General features: G+C 58.9%; 1 protein-coding gene across 6 annotated transcripts; it reads right to left on the reverse strand.

Annotated features, from left to right (window-relative positions):
• Positions 1-4: 4 nt before the first annotated feature.
• SNED1 (sushi, nidogen and EGF like domains 1) lies at positions 5-22,402 on the reverse strand. Of its 6 annotated transcripts, none has more exons than XM_032698004.1 (33): positions 22,040-22,402; positions 18,847-19,134; positions 18,238-18,378; positions 17,367-17,529; positions 16,321-16,446; positions 16,084-16,197; positions 15,213-15,323; positions 14,856-14,969; positions 14,648-14,764; positions 14,248-14,373; positions 13,876-13,980; positions 13,328-13,441; positions 13,078-13,194; positions 12,529-12,645; positions 12,334-12,450; positions 11,992-12,105; positions 11,738-11,911; positions 11,450-11,563; positions 10,457-10,570; positions 9,918-10,031; positions 9,723-9,836; positions 8,851-9,147; positions 6,610-6,793; positions 6,411-6,523; positions 5,625-5,903; positions 5,100-5,244; positions 4,707-4,789; positions 3,884-3,970; positions 3,578-3,694; positions 3,032-3,122; positions 2,358-2,441; positions 2,111-2,149; positions 5-1,755 (listed from the first exon to the last, which is right to left on the reverse strand). In XM_032698004.1, exons 1-32 carry the CDS (start codon positions 22,241-22,243, stop codon positions 2,113-2,115), a joined length of 4,335 nt encoding a protein of 1,444 aa, XP_032553895.1. In that variant the 5' UTR covers positions 22,244-22,402; the 3' UTR covers positions 5-1,755; positions 2,111-2,112. The 6 variants fall into 6 exon arrangements, with proteins under 6 accessions (XP_032553895.1, XP_032553894.1, XP_032553893.1 ...); XM_032698003.1 differs by having other exon boundaries at positions 3,032-3,119; positions 15,213-15,326; XM_032698002.1 differs by having other exon boundaries at positions 15,213-15,326.
• Positions 22,403-24,240: the final 1,838 nt, after the last annotated feature.

Here is a 24,240-nt window from a genome sequence, read left to right on the forward strand (position 1 = left end):
TCATTTCCAAGGCTGCATTACATACTTTGCCAGCTGTGGGGTGGGAGGCAGTGGGCTGCTATGCCAGCTGGCAGCAGGGCCAGGCTTCCTGGGGCTGGGGGGACAGGCCCTGTGGAAACAGGACTGTCCCATGGCAGGGCTGCCTTCACCTCCACAGCCACTGTCAGCACTGATCTCGTGGCTGACAGGGCAGGGATGCAAAAGCTTTCTGACCATGGCCCCAAACCCTCCTGTCCCTCACAGAGAACAGAGGCTGGTCTGGGTTTCCCCTTGCCCTGCTCTCCCAGGTGGCTTCCTCTCCTGCCCTGGGGAGGTAGTGCTGCTGTGCTTGCCAGGTAGCTGGAGCAGAACCAGATAGCCTTAGAGGAAAATGAGGCATGTCTCTCCTCTGAGATGAGAGCTAGAGGCAGTGGAGGAGGGCAGCATCATGCTGGCCAGGGGGCCAAGGCACCAAGGCTTTACCTTGTCTCTGCCACCCGCCTCTGCAGCTGTTCCTCCAGGCTGAGCACTATTACACTGCTCCTGGCAGGAGGAGGATGGTGGCAGGAGCACTGAAACTCCTAGGCCTGTCCTGCTCCAAGAGCATCTTCCAGGCCGCCACTTGAGACATATGGCTGAGCTAGAGAGTTCACTGACAGTAGGTGGGAGGGGAGGGCCTCCCCCGGGATAACCCCACGGTGCTGGGGACATAATGCTCTATACCATAACTGCGATATATCTCTGGTATGTATTAATTTATAATATACACTGTGTACATTAATACACAAATCTATGTTTAACTAGTGTTGTCATACAAACTCACAAAAACTAGGAATGTTTCTAAACTACACTCTTTCTTTGCCTGCCCTGCCGCAGTGCTGGTTCTCTCCTCCCCACACTCCACAGCGCTGGTGCCACAGGGAAGGCAAACACTGGAAGTAGCACAGGGGGATGGCCTGTGGGCCTGGCATTGTCACCAAGCCTCTGCTGTGCCCTGTGTTGGTGCGGGGGCAGTTACAACAAGTGTGGTGGCACTGGCATGCCTCAGCTGACAGACTTCACCTAGAGATCACTTTTAAAATTCTTTCTAGGTGCTCTATTGGTTTCTGAGCTGGAAGTTTGGTTAAAAACAGGGATTGTTTACAAAGCAAAGAAAAAAGGCAGGCAGAAGAAGCTGCATCAGTTGCCCCTACTAGAGCAGAGGAAACAGGAATGTGCCTCCACTGTCCATGCTCGCCTCGCTGCTCAGAGCTGCTTACCATTTTTAACTCATCTAGAGAGGTTGGAACATCTCCGAGCAGACTTTTGGGGGCCATGTTTCAGTTGATGGCTACGGCTTTTTGCTCTGCATTAAACTGTTTTATTTGAGGGTTATAGGTAATTTATAACCTTGGATTATGAAAACAGGTTGGTGCAGATGCTGTTGGCAAGTTGCTGGGCTGATCCCTGAGTGGAGCGGGGAGCCCATCGCTTGTGCAGAGTGGCTGGGGGGCCCGAGCAGGGCTGGCCCCCTCGGGGGCACTGGTGCTCAGCTCCTCAGGGGCAGAGAGGCGGCCAGAGGGAGGCAAACCAGCAAAGGCAGTGCTGGGCTGGCAGGGGGAAGGGAGCACTGCCCGGTCTGCTGACCCGGCTGCCTAACAGGCTGGAGGAGAGGGAGAGGCCAACACCAGGCAGGAAGGTGCCCCTGCTGTGTTCAATGCAGTGAGCAGATCTGATCTTCCTGGTGTTCAAAAAGCCCTTAGATGTGGAAAGATGAAGCTTCTACTGCTTTAAACCCTGTGGAGGAGCAGGAGGAAAATTAAGCTGGTGTGCGGAATCCCCCCAAAGCCCCACAGCTGCCTCTTCCCACCCCGTGCACCCATCTCGGGCTGGGAGAAGGGGACCTGCCCTCTCCAGGGCTCCAGCTTTAGCTTGTGCAGGAATCTCTTGTTCATGAAGCTGCAGAGCCAAGGGGAAGCAGAACATTGCCTTCTGCTCCTCCATCCCAGACACAACCAGGAGCCCTCACACCCCCTAAACATGGGAGGTGTGAGCTAGGGGTGTGCCCTGGCCTCCACCCTTCCTCCTCCCCCACTCCCTGTACAAGAACTGCCCCTGCCTGTGGCTGAGGAGGGCTGGAGCAGGTACTTACTTCTATGGCTTCTTCAGTGTGTGACTGTTGCTTGGTTTTCTGGAAGAGAATGGAGGAGAGCACCATCAGCCCTGCACCCCTCAGACATTGCTCACAGCACCGGCATCCGAGCCTTGGTCATGCCTGCACCCTCTCCCAGTTCACCCCAGCCTGAGTGTGCCCATGCACGCTGGGGGCCACCTGCCAGCTGCATCCTCCTGTCCAGGGTCACAGGAAGGCTGGCACACTCAGTGTGCTGCTGCTGTACCTGCTGGTTGTCCTCTCGAAACCACTGTTCTCACAGCTCTCCTTGTAGCAGACGTCCTGGTGTACCTTGTAGACTCTCCTGTACCTGCACACACAGTGGAGGGGTGATGTGTAGGGAACAACAGGGACAAGATGTGCTTTTATGAGTGCCAAGGTGGAGTCTGGGTGCTTCCCTGTTTCCTTCCAGGCTGCAGTAGCCAACCTTGGCAGGAATGGGGCTCAGGCCTGATGTGCACGAGGGCTGATCCTCACACAGCCAGGCCTTTTTGCCTCCATCACAAGGAGACAGGGGGCAACACCAGAGCCTTCCATGCCCTGACACTGCAGCAGGGCTCCTCCAGCCCTCTGGTTTTATATGGAGAGGCAGCCAGGAGCTGGGTGGGATCTGCTGCTGTTTGGGGGTCACACACACCAAATCCAACCTTGCTGCCATGTGGGTGATAACACCAGTACGGAGCTTTCACTTCAGGAACACCCTGCCCTGAAACACAGCTGGGGGGTACCCACAGGGGCATGACAGGCTGCTCAGCCTGCACTGGGGAGGGGGCAGCTGCCAGCTGGGGTTGGAGACGGCCTCACACTTGCTCTCCCTTCCTCAAAGCCAAGCCATGGGGAGACATCCCCAGCTCAGAGCACAGGGGGAAGGGGGGAGCACAACCTGCAGGCAGTACTCACAGGTAGTGGCAGGTGCCTCCTTCCCACACTGGGAATGACTTGGTTTCCGAGTACAGCCGTGTGCACGAGTGTGGCACCTTCTTGCAGGCTGCTTGGGGAATAGGAGAGGGGAGCTATCAGTGAGCCCATCCATGGCCCTGCCTGCCTGTGCCCTGTGGCAAGGGGCCGGTGAGGCCTGTCTGGCTTCTCCTTGGCTGTGCTCGAGGGCTGGGCTCAACAGAGCTGACCCACCAGGAGAAGTGGAGCCCCCAGCCTCACAGTGCCTAAGCAACTCTGTGGGCAAGGCAGGGGCCTGGCCTTGCCAAACAGAGGTGGAGAGCTCAGCCAAGAGTGGGGAGCAGACCTGCACTCTCACATCTCCCCAGAGTGGCAAGAGCAGAGCCCAGCCCCTCTCCCAGCACAACACTGATCTCTAGTAGAGCCTGGGCGTGGTGGGTGCTGACAGGGTGTGCTGGGTGATCTACGTCCTGGGGAACTCATGATGGACAGCCACCAGCCTGGCATTGCAGGAGGGAGCTTGGTCCTCTGGCACAGCCTGGCACTCACCCAACTGGCAGAGCCGGCCCTTGAACCCTGGGTAACAGGCACAGTGGTAGGACTCGGCATCTCTGGTGCAGGTGCCTCCATTCCTGCAGGGATTCGTGGAGCAGTTCCGCCCCTCTCCTGCAAAACATGCCTGGCTGTCAGACCCTGGGGCCACGGCACAGTCCTAACAAGCCCCCAGCATGCCAGGGTGCTCCCAGGCAGAGATGGTGGGCAGGGACACATGCCATGCCCCCAAGGAAGGCAAGCTGGTGCCGAGCACCAGGCCAGGGCTGGGTCCCTGCTGCTGTGGGTCCCCCCTGAACTTACTCTTGCTCTTTGCCTCATGCAGCTGCAGTGCCAGACTGTCCCGGCTGGACACCTCTGTGTTCTCCAGCTTCACTGGAGCCTCTGGCTCTGGACAACAAGATGGTCAAACATCACCTCCAGACCAAAGCCAGACCCAAAGGCAGACCCTCCAAGGGGACCCAGCCTGCTGCAGTATTGGAGCACTGGCCAGGCCTGAAGCACTGCTTTAGCCCTTCACAGTTGCCATCCCTAGAATTGGGGTGATCCCCTCACCCCTCCTGGAGGGCTGTGGGACACAGAGCCCTGCAGAGGCAGGGACAGAGCCAGGATGTGCAGCAAGCCCAGGGTTGCCCTCAGGTGTGCCAGGCTCCTTCCCTACCCCATGGCATGGGGTTCCCCAGCCTGCTAGAGTATCTTGGGCTGGCACTTGTGTCCCTGGTCTTCTGGGGATGGAAAATGGGGGGTTAGGCTGGACTAGTGAGGGGTTTCTCACTCAGGTGCCCTCCTCGGGTGCAAGGTTGTTATTGGCAGTGGGGACTGAGGCTGCTGGGCAGGCAGGGGCTGTGCTGAAGGGCTGTGAGGCCACTGCCTGGGCAGCCGTGCCACAGTCAGTATTGCCTCCCATCAGTGAGGGTCACTCTCTGGGCTCCCCTCCTGGCTGTGAGTCACCCCTCTTCCCTGGCAGGGGTCTAGCAAGCAGGGCAGATGTTTGCCTACCCAGGGCTGGGTGAGAGGGCTCCACCCTCCTCTGTGGCTCCCCCAGCTCTATAGCAGCCACTTCACTCTGGGGGAAGGTGCAGGAGATGGCACTAGATGACAGGATCGGGACAGAAAAGCAACTTACGTGTCTTCACAGTGATGGATTTTCCCAGCACAGTGCCAAACCTGGCGCTGATCCTCCCTCTGCCATCCACCAGCTCCGTGAACCTGCGACAGGAGAGCGTAAGGGTACAGGGCACTGCAGGTGTCCCAGCCTCACGTGCTGGGGTTCATGGCAGCTAGAGAAAGCAATCATGGTGACATCAGGCTCTGTGTGAGTCCTGTGGGGGACCTGCTCAGAGAGCAAGGGCCTGCCTGGCTTAGGACCCCAGCGGGTGGGCAAGAGGCTGTGCTCCAGCAGCAGCACAGCTTGACCCTGTGGACACCTGGACATGGGATCTGGGAAAAGGGGCTGGCTCTGCCCAGTGCTTGCGCCGAGTGCTAGTGGAAGAGCCAGGAGTGCTGGAGCAGTGCCTACCTGGGGGCTGGCGAGGGCTCCTCAGCTGTGTCATGATCTGCTAGCAAGCGGAGCTCGGGCAGGAAAGCTGGGGGCAGCCTGTTGCGCAGAACCCGGGGGTGCCCAGCTTGACTCCACCGTCTCTCTGGAGCCACATCCCTCTGCACTGCAGACCAAAGGGTGAGCCAGCGTGAGCCAGCACAGCAACCCACCTCCCAGCCAGTCCCATCATCCCATACCATCATCCCCAGGCTGCCACTTAGGGCTGTCTGGCAACAGCCGATACTCTCCACACACTGGGGCTGCAGTGCCCATCACCAAACTGTCACTCTGCATCTGCCCTTCGCTAACAGGCAGCATCCTGCAACCCCCCCGCCCCTTTGCAATGGGCCTGTATTCTGTCTCCACAGCCTGCTGCAGACACCCAGCACTGGGGCAGCAAGGGCTCTCTGTTGGTCAACTGGTTCACCCCAACAGCCTGCTTCCCTGTCATCCCACTGCCTCCCTTGTGCTGCAGCAATCCAGCAGAGACCCACAAGCACTCACAGGTGGTGATGTAGAGGTGGACGGGCTCGCTGTGCACCTGGCCCTGCTCCGTGTTCTGCACGGCTGTCACGGACAGGCGGTACCGCTGCCCAGGCAGCAGGTCCCGCACCGTGTAGGACACGAGTTTCCCATTAGGCACGTAGCGGCTCTTGACACTCTGAGCAGTGGTGACGTTGATGATGTACCCCTCCATGGTGCCAGTGGGCGGCTGCTCCCACACCATGGACACAGAAGTGGCAGTGACATGTGAGGTGGTGAGGTTTTGTGGGGGAAGAGGTCCTGTGGCAGGCAAGGGGTGGGAAAGAAAATGGTCAGAGCTGGTATCCTTGAATGGCCACTGCCCCACTTGCTCACACCACCTTACAAGTGTACCAGGCCCCCAGGTTGCCTGGCACTGCCCAGGCCAGCCCTGAGCTCTGCTCCAGCCGTGGGATGCACTGGGAGGGGATGTGCAGCACTGGGCCCCTCCCAAAACAGGCAGAGCCTCACTGCACCCTGGCACACAAGTCTGCCCTTGTCCTCTAGCTGTTGGACAGCAGGGCATGAATCTGGCCCATGTGGGTACTGCATGGGGCTGAGCTCATGCTGGTCTCAGACAGTGAACATCTGGCAGGGGAGGACATGCCACTACCTTCCCTGCCCTTCCCAGGGCTGCCTGCACACCTCTTGCCTGCTGTGCTGGCCAGACAGCCTGGCAGCTCCCACACCTTCCCCTCCCCACAGCTTTCCCGCCAAGCCCCTGCGCCTACCCAGCTCAGCTAGGGTGGCAAATGTAATCCCACTCACTCGTCCACACGTGAAAAGGGGCTGTGGACACGCTCTCTGAGGGGTGGTCTTCCGTCCCCAGGCCACTCAGTGTCGTGACATGGACAATGTATCTCTCTCCTGGCTGCAGGTCCCTGTGGAAGAGAAAGGTAGGGTGGGAAGGGGTAAGCAGGGCAGCCTGGGGGGCCAATGCCCTGGCACCCACCACTGCCCCACTCACAGGAAGGTATATTTGGCCACACTGCTGTTCAGCTCCACGGTGCGGCCTGCCAGGTCCCCCAGTTGGTGGATGGAGACCCTCACCCTACTGACAGTGGAGTGCTGGAGCCGGTGGAGAGCCCACTGCACCGTGATGGCACTGGCCGTCACATTTGTGATCTCAAAGCCTTCCACCGGACGCGGTCCTGGCCGGAGCAAGCAGAGAGGACTGCGGTCATTATGGGTCACCTCATCCCTTCCCCATGCGCCCCCAAGGGGGGTCCTGCCTGCACCTCTGGATCAGCTTCCCCAGTGGAGCTGCTCAGTGCCACCTGTCCTGCTGGACTCATGCTCTTCCATCCTCACCACCTCAAGGTGGTGGTGGGGGGCACATCCACAGGGCCTTGTGCCACCCGAGGCACCCCTGAGGCTGTCCCACCATGGCTCCAGCCTGCCACCACAAGCTCCAAAGGGGCCATAGTGCCCAGGCCTGGCCCTAATCATAGAATCATCAGGGTTGGAAGATCATCCAGTCCAACCATCCACCCAGCACTACCACTGGAACCCCTAAACCATATCACCCAGTGCCAGACTCAGGTGCCTCTTGAACACCTCCAGGGATGATAACTCTACCACCTCTCTGGACAACCTATTCCAATGCCTGACCACTCCAACAGTGAAAAATTTTTTTATAATATCTAATCCCAATCTGCCCTGTCTCATCTTAAGGCCATTTCCTCTTGTCCTCTCACTGTAGGCATGGAAGACGAGACCAGCCCCCACCTCACTACAACCTCCTTTCAGGGAGTTGTAGAGAGTAATGAAGTCCCCCCCAAGACTCCTCTTTGAGACAAACAAACTCAGCTCCCTCAGTCATTCCTCTTAAGGCATATTTTCTAGACCCTTCACGAGCCTTGTTGACCTTCTCTGGGCATGCTCCAACACCTCAATGTCCTTTCTGAAGTGAAGGACCCAAAACTGAACGCAGTGCAGCCTCACCAATGCTGAGTACAGCAGCATGGTCACTGCCTTAGTCCTGCTAGCTACACTATTGCTGACACAAGCCAAGATGCTGACACAAGCCATTAGCCATCGTGGCCACCTCGGCACACTGTTGGCTCATACTGAGCCTGCTGTCAACCAGCACCTCCAACTCCTTCCTGCTGAGCAGCTCTCAAGCCACTCCTCCCCAGGCCTGGAGCATTGCAGGGGCTTGTTGTGACCCAAATGCAAGACCCAGCATTTGATCTTGTAGAACCTCATGCAGTTGTCCTGGGCCCATTGATCGGGTCTGTCCAGGTCTCTCTGCAGAGTCTTCCTACCCTGCTGCCGGTCTGCAAATCCACTGAGGGTGCACTCAATCCCCACACCCAGATCATCAATACTGATGTTAAACAGGACCAGCCTCAAAACTGAGCCCTGGGGAACACTGCTAGTGACTGCTAAGCCCATGGCACACTCCAGGGGGCCATTCCGAGCGTGGCTCCCGCTGACCAACCAGCATCCAGCCCTGGCTTGAGGCCCCACAGGATGCTGTGCCCAGCACCATGCTGCTATCTCCTCCCCTGTGCTTCACTCGGTCTCAGCCCGCTGTGAGGGATGTGGCTCACAGGCCCACTACTGTCCTCCTCTCCCTAGAGGCCACCTTTCCTAAGTCTAATTCCCTCCATCCTGCTTGCCTTTGATTTCTACAGTCCCTAGAAAGCAGGATCACAGCTGCTCTGCCAGAGGCATCAAACTGTGCCCCTTCCCTCCGCCCATGGAGCAGAGGTCCCTGTCAGCCTCTGCCCTCACACATCCCCACACCAAGCCCAGTGGCACAGCAGGGTGACTCGCCCATGGCACTCGTTGTTGGCAGAGATTGCACAAGCCCCGCTGCCCACCTTGCCTGGGGGCTTCTCCAGCTCAGCCAAGCAGCACTAGGGGTCCATGCTACCCTGGGCACAATGACAAGGAGCAGCACGGCCTGGCCCTGATAAACAGGAGCCAGGAGCAGTCCCCACTGCCAGCTCCCTTACAGACCCTGGACAGGGTGAGCCACAGGGGGTCCATCCCCTTTTACTCACAGCAAAGAGAACAACAATTCTCTGTGCCGAGCGCTTTCCAGAGGCCCCCGGCTGGATTTGAGGATCTGCACCAGCAAACCCACCAGGTGTGACACCACGCTGGAGCTGACGGCAGGCTGGAGGTGGCAGCACAAGCCCTGGCACCTGCGGGGGCTGCATGTGCTCACGACCGTGATCCCCCCAGGGACGCTACTCACTAGTGCGCGTGGTGAGCATGACGGGCCTGCTGATATCATTCTTGTTGTTCACGTTGCGTTTGACTGAAAAGACAGAAATATTGTAGGCTCTGCCGGAGGTTAGTGCCCGCAATTGGTGGGCAGAACGACTTCGGTCCACAAAATCTGTCCTGCGGTAAGAGCCGTCGAGGGATACGTACGTCACGGCGTAGCCGTCAATGAGTTGCCTGGCGGCTGCGTCCTCAGGTGGGTGCCAAGAAATCAACACACCAGTGTCCTCCACCCTTTCCACCTTTAATGAGGTTGGTGGCAGCAATTCTTCAGGGTGTGAGCAAAAGCAAAGGGGAAAGGTAACGCCATGAATCTTTAGAGAACAGACCCTGGCAGTGAGCGGCAGAGCAGCGAGGGAGGACAGGGCTGTCACTGTCTCCCTTGGCACACCTGGCAGGGGCTCTGTGGGTGCAAGTCACCCCTGGCCTGGTGGGCATGGGAGGAGCCAGGGTGCTGGGAGCACTCCCTGGCATCACTAGCGGCCAAGCACTTGCCACTGTGGGACAGTGTGAGGGGTCCTGGGGAGGCAAGTGCCAGGAGGCTTCCCTCGGACACCTCAGCCTCCCCTCCTGAGGGCATCTGAGGGACTGACATTGCTGCAGGGGAAACTTGTTCCCAGCGTCCTGGTGCCAAGCCCAGTGCCTGTGGCAGCGACTCAGCATGCCAGCACCCACCCATGGCATTGGTGGGGCACGGGCTGCCCCCCCAAGGCGAGCCCCAGCCCTGTCTGCCTCAAGGAGTGCTGCTGGTCCCGGATGTTGAGCCCCTTGTGGGTGGTTGGCACTGCCGGGCTGGTGTCGAGCCCCACACCACATCCTGGTGCCGCTGCTGAGGGCCTTTACCTTTTTCGCAGCTCTTGCCTGTGTAGCTGACTTTGCAGGTGCAGCTGTGGGTGCCATTGCTGGGCAGGCAGTAGCCTCTGCTCCCGCAGGGGCTGGAGAAGCACGGGTCACTGGCTGTGGGAGAGGTGCCAGGTTCAGCAGTGTCAGCAGTGCCACTGGCCCCGCGGCCGCCCTGCGCTGCCCTGCCTGCCTCACCTGTCTCACAGTGGTAGCCGAAGAAACCTTCTGGGCACACACAGAGGTAGGAGCCCCCATAGCTTTCACAGTGCCCTCCATTTCGGCAAGGGTCTGACTCACAGACGTCCACTTCTGGAGGTGGGAGGAGGCCAGCAGTGAGCAAGGCCCCTGGCCTGCCAGCAGGCAGCTCCCACGGGCAAGCGATGCTGACTGACGCCCGAGGGGGAAGCAGGGCAGATGTGTAGCCCAGGGTTTGGCACAGCTGGGTTGGACACTGAATCCCCTCCAAGCACCGTGGCAGACACATCCCTTGGCAGGGGTGTACACATTGGAAAGGGGGTCTGTAACTGGCAGACACCTCATTCCTTGCTCCTTCCCTATCAGAGCAGTTTCAGTTCTGCCCCCAAAACTGCAGGCAAGGAAGTGAAACAGTGAGTGATGGCTTGGGGTCAAGGTGTCCAAGACAGTGACCACCTGCCTGGCTTGGTACTGGCCCTGGCCACATCCCAGTGCCCAGAGTCCAGCCTCCCACTGCCTCGGGAAGAGAGAGTCCCTACCTGTCTCACACTGGGTCCCCAGGAAGCCCTCAGGACAGTAGCAAGCAAATGACCCGGGGAGGTCCCGGCAGGTCCCGCTGTTCTTGCAGGGCTGCGACTGGCACTCGTCAACATCTGGGGATCAGAAGAAAGACACCTGCTCAGCACTGAGACAGCTGCTGGCTGGGGACAGGGCTCAGGGAGGCAGTGCTTCTTCAACAGGGCATGGACCCTCCCCATGACACTTGGGTCCCAGTGGTCAGGAACATCCCTGCTCCTGGATGTCAACTGCCTCATGCCTGCCCCTGCAGCAGGCACGTGGAATGGGGACACTCCCTTAGGGACACCTAGGGACAACTGGTGGTGTGGGGCTGCACCAAGAGATCCCATAGGAGGTCTGTGGCATGTCCCCTCATCTAACCTCTGACAGGTAGCCCACCTTCTCCTACCACTGACCTCTGCTAGGCCCCAGGGAGCTGAGCTGGAGCCACCACCCACTCTGCTGCCCATCATCCCCTTCAACCAGCACCCACATGCAACCACAATCACAAGCATACATGGGAACACAGCCAAATACACGTGACCTCAAGCTGCTTTCCTCCCCACTTTGTGGCTGAGAGCTTTGGAGCCACACAGGGAACTCCCCATCTGGGCCCCAAGATCTGGGGCTTCTCTGTTTGGGCTAAACACGCATCAGGAAAAGTCACTGCCCTGCCAGCAAGAGAGATGCCCATGAAGCATCTATTACTGAGGGACATAGTACCCATGCCCCCACAGTCCTGCCTGCTCCTCTGCCCGACCAGGAGCAGTGTCCCTCCACTGGAAAATCTCACAGCTGTTCAGAAGCCCTGGGAGAGGAGCCCTTGCCTCAGGCTGATCCAAGTGCACACAAGTGCAGGTAGCCAGATAGCCTAGTTCCTGGTCATGGAATTCACAACCCACTGGGGTTTCCCAACGGCTGAGGGTTGAGGAAGGGACTGACAGTCCTGGAGCATGCCTGGCATGGTCTCTTACCCAACTCGCAGTGGTGCCCAGTGTAACCTGGCTCACACAGGCACAGGAACGCAGCGACGCGGTCCTTGCACTGGCCACCATTCAGGCAGGGCTGGGACTGGCACTCATCGATCTCTGCAGGCATTTGGGCACGGGAGAGACAAGGTGAGAGACATGAGCACAGGGCAGGGGTCCCTGGGAGGGCAGGGGACAACTGGAATACATGTCCTGGGGTCACCAACCCACAGCTGTGACCACAGCCCACTGGGATGGTGCCTCAGGGCTTGTCCACTCCCCAGCACTCCTCACCATCACATTCTGGGGGGTCACTCCAGACACCTGGCATGTGGCAGACACGGGGGTGGTTGTGCTGACTGAGGGTGTATCCCAGCTCACACTGGTATTCAGCCACTGAGCCCACCTTGGTGGAGTTGAAAGAGGCCTGGGCGTGCTTCACATCGCTGGGGATGCCACAGTCGACCTCTGGGGAGAGACAGGGGATGAGTGGGGCCCCCAGAGGCACCCCAAGTCCCCAGCTGGAAGGGAAAGCTCAAGGCCCTTACCAGACTGGCAGTGCTTGCCTACATAGCCCATGGGGCATGTGCAAGCGTAGCCCCCACCGAGGTCCTCACAGGTAGCTCCATTCTCACAGGGGTTAAGGAAGCATGGGGAGGGCACTGGAAGAAAAGCGGAGCAAAGAACAGCTGCTGCAGAGCTGGCATTGCTCAGAAACCAGAGTCAGCCCCCTTCCCCTTCCAGTAGGGCACAAGGAAGAGTTGCAGCACTTCAAATTACAGGGAAAGGGGCTTAAAGCAAGCAGTGAGGTTTGCTTGCTGTTGTCACGGCCCCAGTCAATCGCCCTCCCCCTGCAGCCGCCAGCACCGGCACTCCCTCCTCACACCTACCAATCTCGCAGTGCCGCCCGCTGTAGCCTGGGGGACAGTCACACTTGTACTTGCCGATGTAGTGGAAGCAGGTGCCCCCGTTCTGGCAGGGCCCTGAGGCACAGGGGTCTGGCTTACCTGGGGGCACAGGGCAGGCATGAGCCTAGTGGGTCAGCTGCCGCCTCTCGTCCCCGCAGGGGAGCCGGGGGGCCGTACCGATCTCGCAGTGCTTGCCGGTGAAGCGGTAGGGGCAGGTGCAGTGGTACTCGCCATCCGCCTCCCTGCAGGTGCCCCCATTGCGGCAGGGCCCTGTGCTGCAGAGCCGAGGCTTGGCTGCAGAGAGAGCACCGAGAGGGGTGGTTACCCAGAGCTGCTGCCTCCCCCCAGCACCCCACCAAACCCTTCACTGCAGGAAAGCTGAGTGCATCCTGGGCCCAGCAACACCACCAAAATTACACCCATGCAGATGCATGCCAGGGCCTTGGGGACCATCATGTGGGCACATCACGCCAGGAGACTGGCAGCTGCTTCCAAGGGCAGAAGCTCAGGTATGTAAAAAAACTACAACACTGATGGTGTTGTACAGGAAACAACTGTATCAGCTGCTGCAACTGTTGGGTGTCACACAGTCCTCATCTACCCTGCAGGACGGGATGGGATAACCTGCACCAATGTCCAGCTCTGCAAGCAGCTGCCCAGAAAGGTCTAAGTTCTTTTCCCACCCCCTGCCAGGTGCTGGGGCCACAGGGAGCACTGTGCAGGTACCTTTCTCGCAGTGCGTGCCAAGGAAGCCTCGAGGACACTCGCAGATGTACGAGTCGTCATGAACCTTGCAGGACCCCCCATTCAGGCAGGGCTCTGAGTCGCAGGGGGACGGCATTGCTACAAAGCCAAAACACAGGGCTTCACTGAGGACACATGGCCAGGGATACAAGGGTGGCTCCCCCACCGGTGACGGTGCTCCCTGCTCACCCCACCCCAGGGCTGCTGTCGCATCCCCAGGGATGAGCCTTACTGTGGTTGGTGCCGTAGTCGGTGTGGCAGACACAGAGGTAGCTCCCGCCATACTCCATGCAGTACCCGCCATCCGGGCACTGAGTGTTCATGTTGCACGGTGTCGTGGTGACTTCTGCAAACACACGGTCAGCGCCAGCCTTCCTCAGCCAGTGGCAGGAGGACACCCAGATGGAAACAGGGGTTTCCTAACTTTGCAGGGTCCAATGAGATGGGACAGACACTCTATACCCCGTTACACAGACAGTGTAAGTGGCAATGTCCAGCCTGGATGCCTTTGGAGAGGGAGCACACAAAGGCTGCGACTCCCTACCCATTCATGGGAGCTGGGCTGGGGCAGCCATGGGAGAGGCATGGCTCAAGGGGGACTGATGGAGATGGAAGCATTGCCATCTCACCAGGGGACATATTTCCAGGCTCAGATTCACTGTGTGCCCCTGGCACTGTGCTAGGCTCAGGCACGGGCAGTGTCTCCTTGCTTGCTCACAGCCTGCCTGGTTCAAGCATTCCAACGTGAGAAAACACAGTGAGCAAGAAGCTTTCACCTACCAAATTCACAGAGGAGACCAAAAAACCCAGGAGGGCACTGGCAGATGGTGACGTTCCCCTCCAGACAACTGCCCCCATTGCGACACTCACAGCCCTCCGAGAGTTCTGCAAGAGAGGAGATGGGAGCTTCCCAGGACCTCTCCTGCTTGTAGAGCTGGGACAGACAAGCAGCCTTGCCAGATGCCACCCACAGGGGAAGCTCAGGAGGGCAGCAGCCCTGAGGCCCCCAGACATCCAGGCACAGCCTCATTCAGCAGGACAAACCCGCTGTTCTGAACAGGCTCTCTGGAGCTGCTGCTTCTCCCTCTCAGGAGGATGAAGGCTCCTTGTGATCCTGAACCCTGCTAGCAAGACCCCTTGGTTGGTACTCACGGTCTCGACAGTCCTGTCCAGTGTAGCCCTCCCGGCACTCGCAGACATAGCCCTGCTCAGTCTCCAGGCAGCTGCCCGCATTTTGGCACGGGTGGGAGAGGCAGGCGCCAGGCACGCGGGGCCCGCCTGCGAGGAATGGGGAGGCTGAGTCAGAGGGGTCCAGCCTGGGGCTGGAGCACCCTCTGTTCTGGGGGTCCCACTGAAGGCCCCAGCACGGTCAAGCAGCCCCACAGGAAGGAGTTCCCTCCTGGCAGCACCATGGTCCCTCTGCACAGGCTGCCCACCAGTTTCAGCAGTGCCTATGACTGACACAGCCCCTTTGCAGCCATTTACCCCTTCCTGCCCGGCTCCCCTGACTGCAGCTCCCATGCCAGGCTGGTCAAGGCACAACCCCACGCACCATACTGGCAGTTGTTGCCGTAATAACCCGGGGAGCAGGTGCAGATATAGCGGCCAGGGCGGATGTAGTTGCACGTCTGCCGATTCTGGCAGCTTCGGTCCTCACAGGAAGACGAATCTAGGAAGGGGAAAGCAAAGGAGTAAGCAATAAGGCCAGCAGGACACAGGGGACACAGTCCCTGGCATGGGTCAACCTGGGGCACAGGCACCTGTCTCGCAGCGCTGTCCCACGAAGGGCTCCAGGCACACACAGGTGTAGTTATCGACCAGGTCAATGCAGTGCCCGCCATTCAGGCACGGGCTGGACTCACACTCGTTCACCTCTGCAAGGGGAGGCCAGAAGAGATGGTCAGGTCATGTGTGGGCACAGCCAGTTCATCCAGTGCCTCCCAGCCTGGATGATGCTTGGGAGAGCAAAGGCAACAGATGGAAAAACATCCAAGCCACTGGCAATTCTCAGCATTCCCATCCCAAAAATATGTCCAGGAATGAAGCTGGGTGGGAAGGCTGCTTGCCAAGGTGTGAAATGTCACCATCTCCACTCCGTACCTGCTCCTGCCACCCACCTGTTTGGCAGTCCACTCCTGTGTACCCTGGCTGGCACAAGCATGCCGCTGTCCTGTTCACCACCTGGCAACTCCCACCATTCTGGCACACCCGCTTCTCACAGGGTGATTCTGCTGCAGAGGAACATCAAAAAAAAAAAGGGGGGGAGGGTGTCAACCCAGGTGCGGGACCAGCACATGGCACCCTCTACACATGTGGTGATACCGGGGCCAAGCAGAGAGCATAGCTCAGAGCCACCAGTGCACCTTCTGTCAGGAGACAGTGGTCATGTCCCAGTCATGACTGTCCCCAAAGCCCTTCCTCAGGCAGCTCAGCTCTTTCAGCCCCCTGCACCTCCCGGATGTCAGTGTGCTGCAATGGACATTTCTCCCTCCCTCCCTCTCTTCCCCAAAAGTCAACTCCCTTCTCGCCTTCTCCACTGGCATGGCAGCTTGATGGGAGCCAAATGCTTTGGTGGCACTTCTACAGGCAGGTGGAGGCCAGCACCAGGGGAAACCGGTCACCACAGCCCCTGCCAGGGACTGGGTGGGTCCCCGCTAGCTTCGAAGGGCTTGGGACCAGAGCATCACCTGCAAAAGCAGGGCCTGCAAAGCTTCTGTTTGAGCACTGACCACCGCTTTTCTCACTAAGGGCGTGGTGGTAGGAGAGTGCTGGCAGCAGTGCTGAGCCAAGCCCTCAGAAGAGTCAGCAGCAGGAAGGGCTCATGGCCAGAGAAAAGCTTCCTTTGCCTTCAGCAAGCCGAAATCCAAGCTGGCTGTCACAAACTGCTTGAGCTCAGCAGCTACTGCAGGAGCTCTGGTCTGAAGAGCCCTCCCCAAGAGCAGCAGTGCCCCCCAAGCCTGGGGTCTCTGCAAATGCTGCACTGCTCACCTGTCTCACAGTTGTTGCCTCTGAAGCCTGGTGGGCACCTGCAGGTGAAGCTGCCAGCACCATTGAGGCAGGTGGCTCCATTCTGACACGGGTGGGAGAGACACTCATCCACATCTGAAACAGAGCCCCAGATGGGGACAGGAGCTCAGGGCAGGGGCACAGCAAGGACACACAGACTGCCAGCACGCAGCAGTGACAGCGGGAGCAAAGACCTGCTCCGTGCAGCAAAGCACTCACCAACATGGCACCTCTTCCCAGTAAAGCCGGCCAGGCAGGAGCAGGTGTAGGAGGGGTTCCCTGTGATGCAGTCCTCAATACACTTCCCCCCATTCAGACAGGGCCGCAGCGTCAGGCAGACAGAGGCTGTGGGGACAGACAGTGCCCCTCCATCAGCCCCTGCCCTGACGGGGCTCACCCGCCGCCTTCCAGCCACACCAGTGCCAGGGTCTGTGTCTGCACCCACCCGGCTCCCTGGGGTGCTCAGGGAGCCCACAGGGCTGCCTGTCTGATGGCAGGGCAGGGTCTGCTCCTCAAGGGTTCCCCTGAGACAGGGGAGCAGTTTTATTCCTCCTGTGCAAGGGGGAGAGGCTGCACGCGGTTTGCCTCACTGGTTGGGGGGACAAAGACGTGACCTCACCCATCCAGGGCAGAGAGAAAGGGGACAGGACAGCCCATGTACAGCAAATCCACCGATAACACGACACACGCAGATCACGCGTGGGAAAAACTGGCCGAGGGAAGTGGGGATGAGGAACGGGAGGCCAGCAGCTCAACGGGGGATGTGTCATGACCCGCGACCCCTGGGGTGGGGACCGTGGCCCAGACGCTGGCAACCTGCCCCCACGTGGCAGACTGGCACTCAGCAGCCCTCCATATGGCTCAGCCCAGCCTCCTGGGACTGACAGACATGTGCACTCCCCAGGGGTGATGGCCCCTCGTGCCCTGTCTGGCAGCAGGCTGGTGGGGTCCCGCCTGTGTGCATCACCTCCTCCCCAGCCTCCCTCATCGCTCCCCACAGGATCTTTTAATCTCAGAAATCTTCCTCCCCTCCCCAGTCGTTCTCCCAGCCCCTTCCCAGCCCCAGGGCACCCACAGGTGCCATCCCAAGCCACAGCCAGTGCTGAAGAAGGTCCCCTCCACGGCTGCCTCCCCTCTCCCCCCAAAGCCCTTCAAGACATCTCTTCCACCCCGCGGAGGTGGGGGTTGAGGCAGGGAAAGATGGGGCTGGAGAACAGTGTGGGGTTGGGTTGGGAGTTAAGTAAACCTAACTGCTGTCCTCTTACTTGTATTGCTGCAGCCCCCCACTTGCACCTGGGCATCATCGATTCTGAACACCCAGCGCCCGGGGATACCCACATTTGTCGTCATCTCCACGTCAGCGATGTCATCAGTGCGGGATCCAGGGATGTTGAAGTAGCGCTTTCCATCACCAGCGTTAAAACCTGCCTGGGAGGACAAGGGTAGAGGGTAAAGAGACATCACTAGTGCATGGGGGAAGGCAGCTGGGCTCATCTCTCCTGTCACTCGGTGCCACTGGTGGCACTGCTCGGACCAGTTGTTCCCTTCCACATGGCACTGGCCAGCGCTCAGCCCCGTCCACATGCTGGGACCACAGGGTGAAGTGGCTGCCAGGCCTGCTTAGTCTCTCCCCCAGCATTCAAATCCCATCCACTTCCTCTCCACCTGCAGCACCCTGCCTGCTGCAGGCTGGCAGGCAGGGAGCCAAGCACAGATCAACTGTTGGTAAATTCACACATCCAAGTGGGTACTGGGGTTTTTGCGGGTGTGGGTGTTGGCTTTTTTTCCCTTAAACACAACATACAGACGGAAGATATAAAAATACAAGCAAAAGCTATGCTGGCTGTGGCAGCTGCTCTTAAAGGCTGAGGTTAGGAAGGAAAAGGGACTATGAGGTAGCAGCCAAGGCAAAGACCTGTGGTTTCAGGATAACAAAGCCCCCTGTATGGTCTCAGTTTTGGGAGCCAGAGCACACACAGATATTTAAGAACTCTGAAGAGGGGAGGGAAGGAAAAAAAAAAAAAAAAAAAAAAAGCAGGGGCAGGTTTTCCACCTCCAAAAAACCCGACCAGGAGCCGTGAGCTCGCAGGGGGGATGTGCTACCGAGGAGCCCCAGGGGCCATGTTCGACACTTACCTGTGCCGCGATGCCACCAAGCCCGGCAAAGTCCCCCCCACTGCTGGCGTGCATACCCGTCGTCCAGGTGATGGACTCATAGTTGAAGATGGTGAAGGAGAGCTTGCCATCCGTGATGAGGACGATCTGGAAAGTGTTCACCTGCAGCACGGAGGGGAAAAAAGCAGTGAGGAAAGATGAACTGGTCAGAAAATACAGTGACATAAGGAACGTTCTGCAAAGGGTTGTTTCTTTGACCCCAGTCCTCCTCTGTGAGAATAGGCACTTGAGTTTAATTATTTTTAATTCTAATTCGTTGTGATCACCAGCCAGAAGATCTTGCTTCTCCTCCCAGGAAAATGGGGGGAAATAAGGATATCGGGCATCTGGAAGGAAAATGGCACCTCGTTGCTGCACAAGAAGGTGGCCGCTGGTGACATAAAGGCTCCACGTGGCACAAAGAGGAGGGTTGGTATTGCCAGGCCACCGTTGCTCTGTCACAGCAAGGTACTGCGATGGAGCCATCGTGGTCAACTTAGCCCTGCTTCCAGCTCCATGACGCATGTGGCAGGAGCCACACCACCATGGAAGGTATGTACTTGGGGTGGCTGCTTTGCCCCAGTTACTCACTGGCGAAAATGAGCTGCCCCCGAAGAAGGTGACTCGGTACCAGGTGGCAATGAAGACCCACTGTGCAGAAAATCCAGGGAACTCAGGGAAATACTGAGCAATGTCCCTGCTTGCTCTCTCCAAGATGGGCTGCTCGGTGCTCTCTCGGTAATACACATCGCCTGCCCGCCGATTATCCACGTCTGCCCAGAAAGCAGCAACCACACGCCGGTCCTTGGAGATGGGGAAGGCCACCGGTGTGAACTGGGAGACCTCCTTCAGGAATGAGATGATCCCGTTGTTGTTTACCTATGGAGAGGGACGAAAAGAAATGGATGGTCACAGCTGACTCCTGCTGCCGGCAGGAATCCGTGTTTTAGAGGTGCTTTCCACTTCACCTTTCTCTCCCTCTCCCCTTTCCACAAATATTGGAGCACTTCCCCTTCCTGTCCTTAGAAGCAGAGATGAGACGTGCCCCGGCACCCACAACACCCGCAGTCCCCCACCCCGGCCGCCCGCTTGCTGGAGCGCAGCTGCAGGCAACGGCCCGAACAAACCGAGCCCTGTTCTTCGGGCCAGAGGAAGGGGAACAGCTGCGAAAACTGCAGGAGCCCAGCACTTTAAACAAACAGTGCCCAGTGCACGGGGCCATCTCGCGGCAGTGCTCTCGGCCGGGGCGAGGGGCCAAGCTCACTCCCTGCTCTCACGGCTCACATGCAGCCCAGGGGGCTGGGGTCTGCAGCCAGGCACCACTGTGACCCTCCTGGCAGGGGAGTTGTGCCTGAGCCATGTGGACACTGGCCCAGGATGTGGGGAGCCTTGCTGGGCAGCAATCCATCCACCAGCATGCACAGCACTCCGAGTGAGCCAATGGGCTTGTGGTCCCCAGGTGACCAAATGCCACCACCCCATGCAAAGGCCCCAGTGCTTCAGCAGGTTGCTCTCATTAAAGTGGGGGACAGCAGACCCCTGGGGTGAGATCTCCGAGCTGTTCCCCAGCACTAATTAACTGGGACAGTTATGGTTGGCCCAGGGATGCATGGCACAGGCCGCTGTCAGCCCAGGTAGGGAAGCTGGAAATAGCAGATGCTGCTGCCAGCAGTGCTGCTTCACAGCTTACAGATGCACCAGGAGTGAGGAAGAGGAAGAAATCCCCTGCCTGCCTGAATAGGCTGTGAGGGGGGCAGGGATCAAAGGGAAATGCTCTCACCCCAAGCTCCCAAATTCCCAGGAGGAAACCCTGCCAGCACTCTGCCACAGGCTCAGCAGGGCAGGCAGCTCCCAACTGCTCCATTCCCCAGCCCTCAAGTGACAGTGGGACAGGCAGGAGCATACAGCCCCCAGCCAAGCTCTCCAGTGTACCATGTCTGGCTCTGGCAAGCCCCCAGGCTGCAGGGTGGGAAAGGGGGGCATAGTGCAGGCAAGAGGCTCTCAAGTGGAGAGAGCAGCTCTAGCACGCAGGGGCAGGCACTGGTGTCACACTCACGGGCCGACAAGGAGCCAGGAGCCAGCATCCCCAGGAGCCATGTGGAAGCCAGTATGCCTTCACCACAGCTGCCAGCACACCCGGGCAGGGGAGCGGGGCTGAGCTGTGATGGCCTTGTGCAGCCCCTAGGGAAGGTCCCCAGTCCCCAAGGAGGGTTCCTCAGCCCCTCCATTCAAACATTGGGCAGTCCTCACTGTGACTAAGGGAAAGAGGATTCTGTTTTCCCAAAGCCTCCGTAACCCCACTGTGTCTGCAGAGGAACATTCTTCCCTTGATTAAAGCAAGATGGGAGAGAACCAGAGCCAAGAAGGGCTTTTTTTTGTTGTTGCTGGGTTTTGTGAAAGAGGAGGGGGTGGAGACAGCCCTTGAAGACAGAGATTTCCAGGTGAGCCCAGCCCTGTTCCAGTCCCCCCAAACAGCAGCTCCCTTGGGCAGGAGGGCTCCTGCCACATGGACTCCCATGCTGGGGGCAGGAAAGCTGGCTCTCTGCAGAGCCAGGGGGGTCTTGGCTCAGGGGAAGGGAATGTACACCCTCTGACCTCTGCAGCCCCTCCAGGACCTAGAGCCGCATTGTGGATCCTGTATGGGACAACCATCACGTCACCTGGCTTCTCCCAGACTCTTCTATCCTCCCACGGTGGTCCATGCCCCAAGCCCAGGTCCCTACCATTTGATGGCAGAGCTGGCACTCTGATCAGGGGAAAAACACCACCAGGCAGGACCAAGCACACTCTATGCTGAGCCAAGGCAGTGGGACAGTACATGAGCCCAGCTGCAGGATGGCACCAAGGTGATGCTCGGCCCTCTCCTCCATCAGCTGGGTCTGGATCATCAGTCAGTCCAGAGCAAACCAGGGAGAACGGACCAGGAAGCTGAAGGATTCACTGTGCCAGGTGGGAACTGGTGTGGGGAGCCCAGATCTCACTCCAGGACACAAGGCAGCACCATCCAAAAGAATCCATGGACAACCAGGTACTCAGAGTTGCCCCTCCACCCGATGGCCACAGTTGCTGGGGATATGACGGGCCAGGCATGACTCGAGCTCTCTGGCCACAATCCCCTCCAGGTAGATTGGGGGTTGCAAGGAGTATGTCACCAGTAGTCCCAGGAGCCCAGTGGGTGCAGGCAAGGGAATGGGATGTGCCAAATGGGCGGCCCAAAGGGCAGGCATGTTTATTCTGCATCACCCTCAGAGCCCCACCACTGCCCCTAAGGGCCACCAGCCAGGGACCACCATGCCAGGGCTGCAGCACAGCAACTCCAAGCTCTTGCCCACCAGATGTGTCCAGCTCCCTGCTGTCGGGATCCCCCAGCATGTCACCGGGCCAGGCCCACAATGGGTATGCAGGTAGTGCTGGCTCCAGCCAGCACTAAGTCCAGGCTCCTCACTGCAGGTGAGGGCTTTGCCCAGGATTCCCAGCACAGCGGGGCCAGGACCCTCGCCGGGGATCCCCCCACTGAGCCAGGGGTCCAGCCTGCTTCCCAAGCCTGGGGCCCACAGCAGTGCCCTTGGCACACCGCTAGTCCTCTGACTCTTCCAGTTAAGTCGGGACCATTTGATGGCCCCCAAGGAAACTCAGATTCATCCGAGCAGGACAGGGAAGAGGAGAGGAAGAGGAGAAAATAAACAGGAGAGAGGGAATAAGAGGGTATAGGAGGAAACAAATAAGAGGGAGCAAATAGGAGGAAACAAGAGCAAATAAGAACAAATAAGACGAAATTACTCACATAGAGGCCGGTGTGCCCCGCACCAAAGAAGGGGAAGGGGATGGACAGAGGCCGGAGCTCGGAGCCACCGTCGTCCTGCTTCCGCGTGGCGGCGTCGCCCTGGGCCGGCCCGAAGGGGTAGAAGTCCCCTAGCGGCACCTCACCACCGGCCCACAGCCACTCGCCCAGGGCCACCAGCACGGCCCAACCTGCCAGGACCCGCATGGCCGCCGGCAACGCCGCTCGCCTCTCACGGGGGCACCAGCCACCGAGGCATGGCGGGGAAAGGGAATGGAAAGGAGGGGAAAGGCAAGGCAGGGCAAGGCAGGGCAAGGCAGGGCAAGGCAGGCGCTGCCCGGAGCGGCGCCGGGACCGAGGGCGCGGAGCGCGGCGCGAACCCGCGCCCAGGCAGCGCAGGGCCTTCCCTGCGCCGGCCACGCCCCCGCCTCATTTGCATAGCTCGGGCACGGCCACCCAATGGGCGCTCGGCGCGCCGGGGGGCGGGGCCAGGGGCGGGGTCCCCCCACGGGCGGCGTGGGAGGAGGGGGAGGGGGCGGGCGGTGAGCGCGGGGGGCACCGCAGCCGGGGGTGACCCCGCACCTCCTCCCGCATCCCCCCCCTTTGTCCCCCGCGGGGTGAGCAGCTCCCACCCGAAACCACGCGTGGGCGCGGAGCCCCCCTCCGCGGCCAGCCGCTCCCCCCAGCAGTGGCTCAGCAGCGGTCCCCTCTGCTCCCTTAAAACAGAGGACTGGATGAGGGGGAAAAAAAAAAAAGAGAGTGGAAGAGAAAAAAACCCACTGTGTCATTTCCTTTTTTTGGCTTTTTTTTTCTCTCCCCCTCTTTTTTTTTTCTTTTTTTTTTTTTTTTTCCAGGTGCTAAAAATATTATCAGGAAATTCTTTTCAGGAATGCCATGTTTTAGGTTACGCTCCAGACTCAAGGGCTTCTTTGTCTACTGCAGAAAAAAAAAAAAAAAACACAAGCAAAACAAACACACCCACCCTACATTTATCATCGGGAAATGGTTTTATTGGGAGAGGCTGAGCTCCCAGGAAAGTGGAAGGCTGCCCCCAGGGAGACCCATCAAAAACACCAATGGTTCTGATTAATTATCAATTAATGATGAGCGCTACCTGTGCCACTGTGGGCAGGTGCTGGGGTGAAGGAACCTGCTGGATTGGGGGTGGGGGCCTCAGGGTCCTCTCCCACCTCCTGGTGCCCAACTTGTCCCACGGCAAAAGCATCCAAGGCGCCAGTGCGGATGTGAGGGAGAACCCCTCCAGCCCCAGAAAAACCGGGGAGGTCCATCACCTACCTCTGGTGCTGGCACAATGTGGGAATCCATTCCCAGCTCCAGAGGTTTTCCATGTTATTCCACACCCCTGCTGTATAAATATCCTCTGCTGTCAGGATTGCGAGGTACACCTGAAAAGGGGCCAAGGAAGAAATTATGTAAAGAGTGAACAACATCAGGACTGGGTGAGGACCAGCCATGGACAGTGCCATGGAAAGTCTGCCTCACTGTGCTCTGCCATCGGCACAAGGGTGCTCCCAAAATCCTCACCCACGCACTGCTGGCATGGGGATCATCATCTCTCTGTAGTTAAGGACATGAAGGCATGGGGTGGAGGGTGGAGGGCAAAAAGTGGGAAGCAGGGATGCAGCACCCAGGGGCACACTGTGGGGCTCTGGAGCAGCATGGCACCCCTGGCAGCTCCAGGACCTGCTCCCCCTCAGAGTGGCCCCAAAACTGGATCTCAAGACCAGCCTGACCCCTGGGAAACCAGTGCACCACAGCTGGCACCAGTGCTCCAGGACCAAATACCCCCAAGGCGGGCAGCCCTGGATAAGCCTCATTGCCGATCCCAGAGAGGTGACCCTGTCCCTTTAAAAATCTCTAGGAAGAAAATGTTAAAAGGAAAAGAGAAAAAAACTCGAATTCCAAAATAAATAAACGGCCACATCCGGATTTCTCCCCCGGGACACTAATAAAGGTTTTATGGGTTTGATATGAATTACCCTCCCTGGCCATTCCCCGCTGATCTTCTGGAAGGCATTAGGCTGCACACCCCTGCCCTGGCCCCGGCCCCAGGGGATGCCGTGGGGGGAGGCAGCAGGGGCACTGCCATCCTCCCCACGCAGCCCATCTGTAGCTTGAGGTTGGAACCAAGACCCAGCTCTTTTGAGGAGTGACTAGGGGGGGTGGTCTTCTGGCTGTCACCA

The sequence above is a fragment of the Chiroxiphia lanceolata genome, chromosome 10 (genome assembly GCF_009829145.1).
Source record: "Chiroxiphia lanceolata isolate bChiLan1 chromosome 10, bChiLan1.pri, whole genome shotgun sequence".
Taxonomy (NCBI): domain Eukaryota; kingdom Metazoa; phylum Chordata; class Aves; order Passeriformes; family Pipridae; genus Chiroxiphia; species Chiroxiphia lanceolata.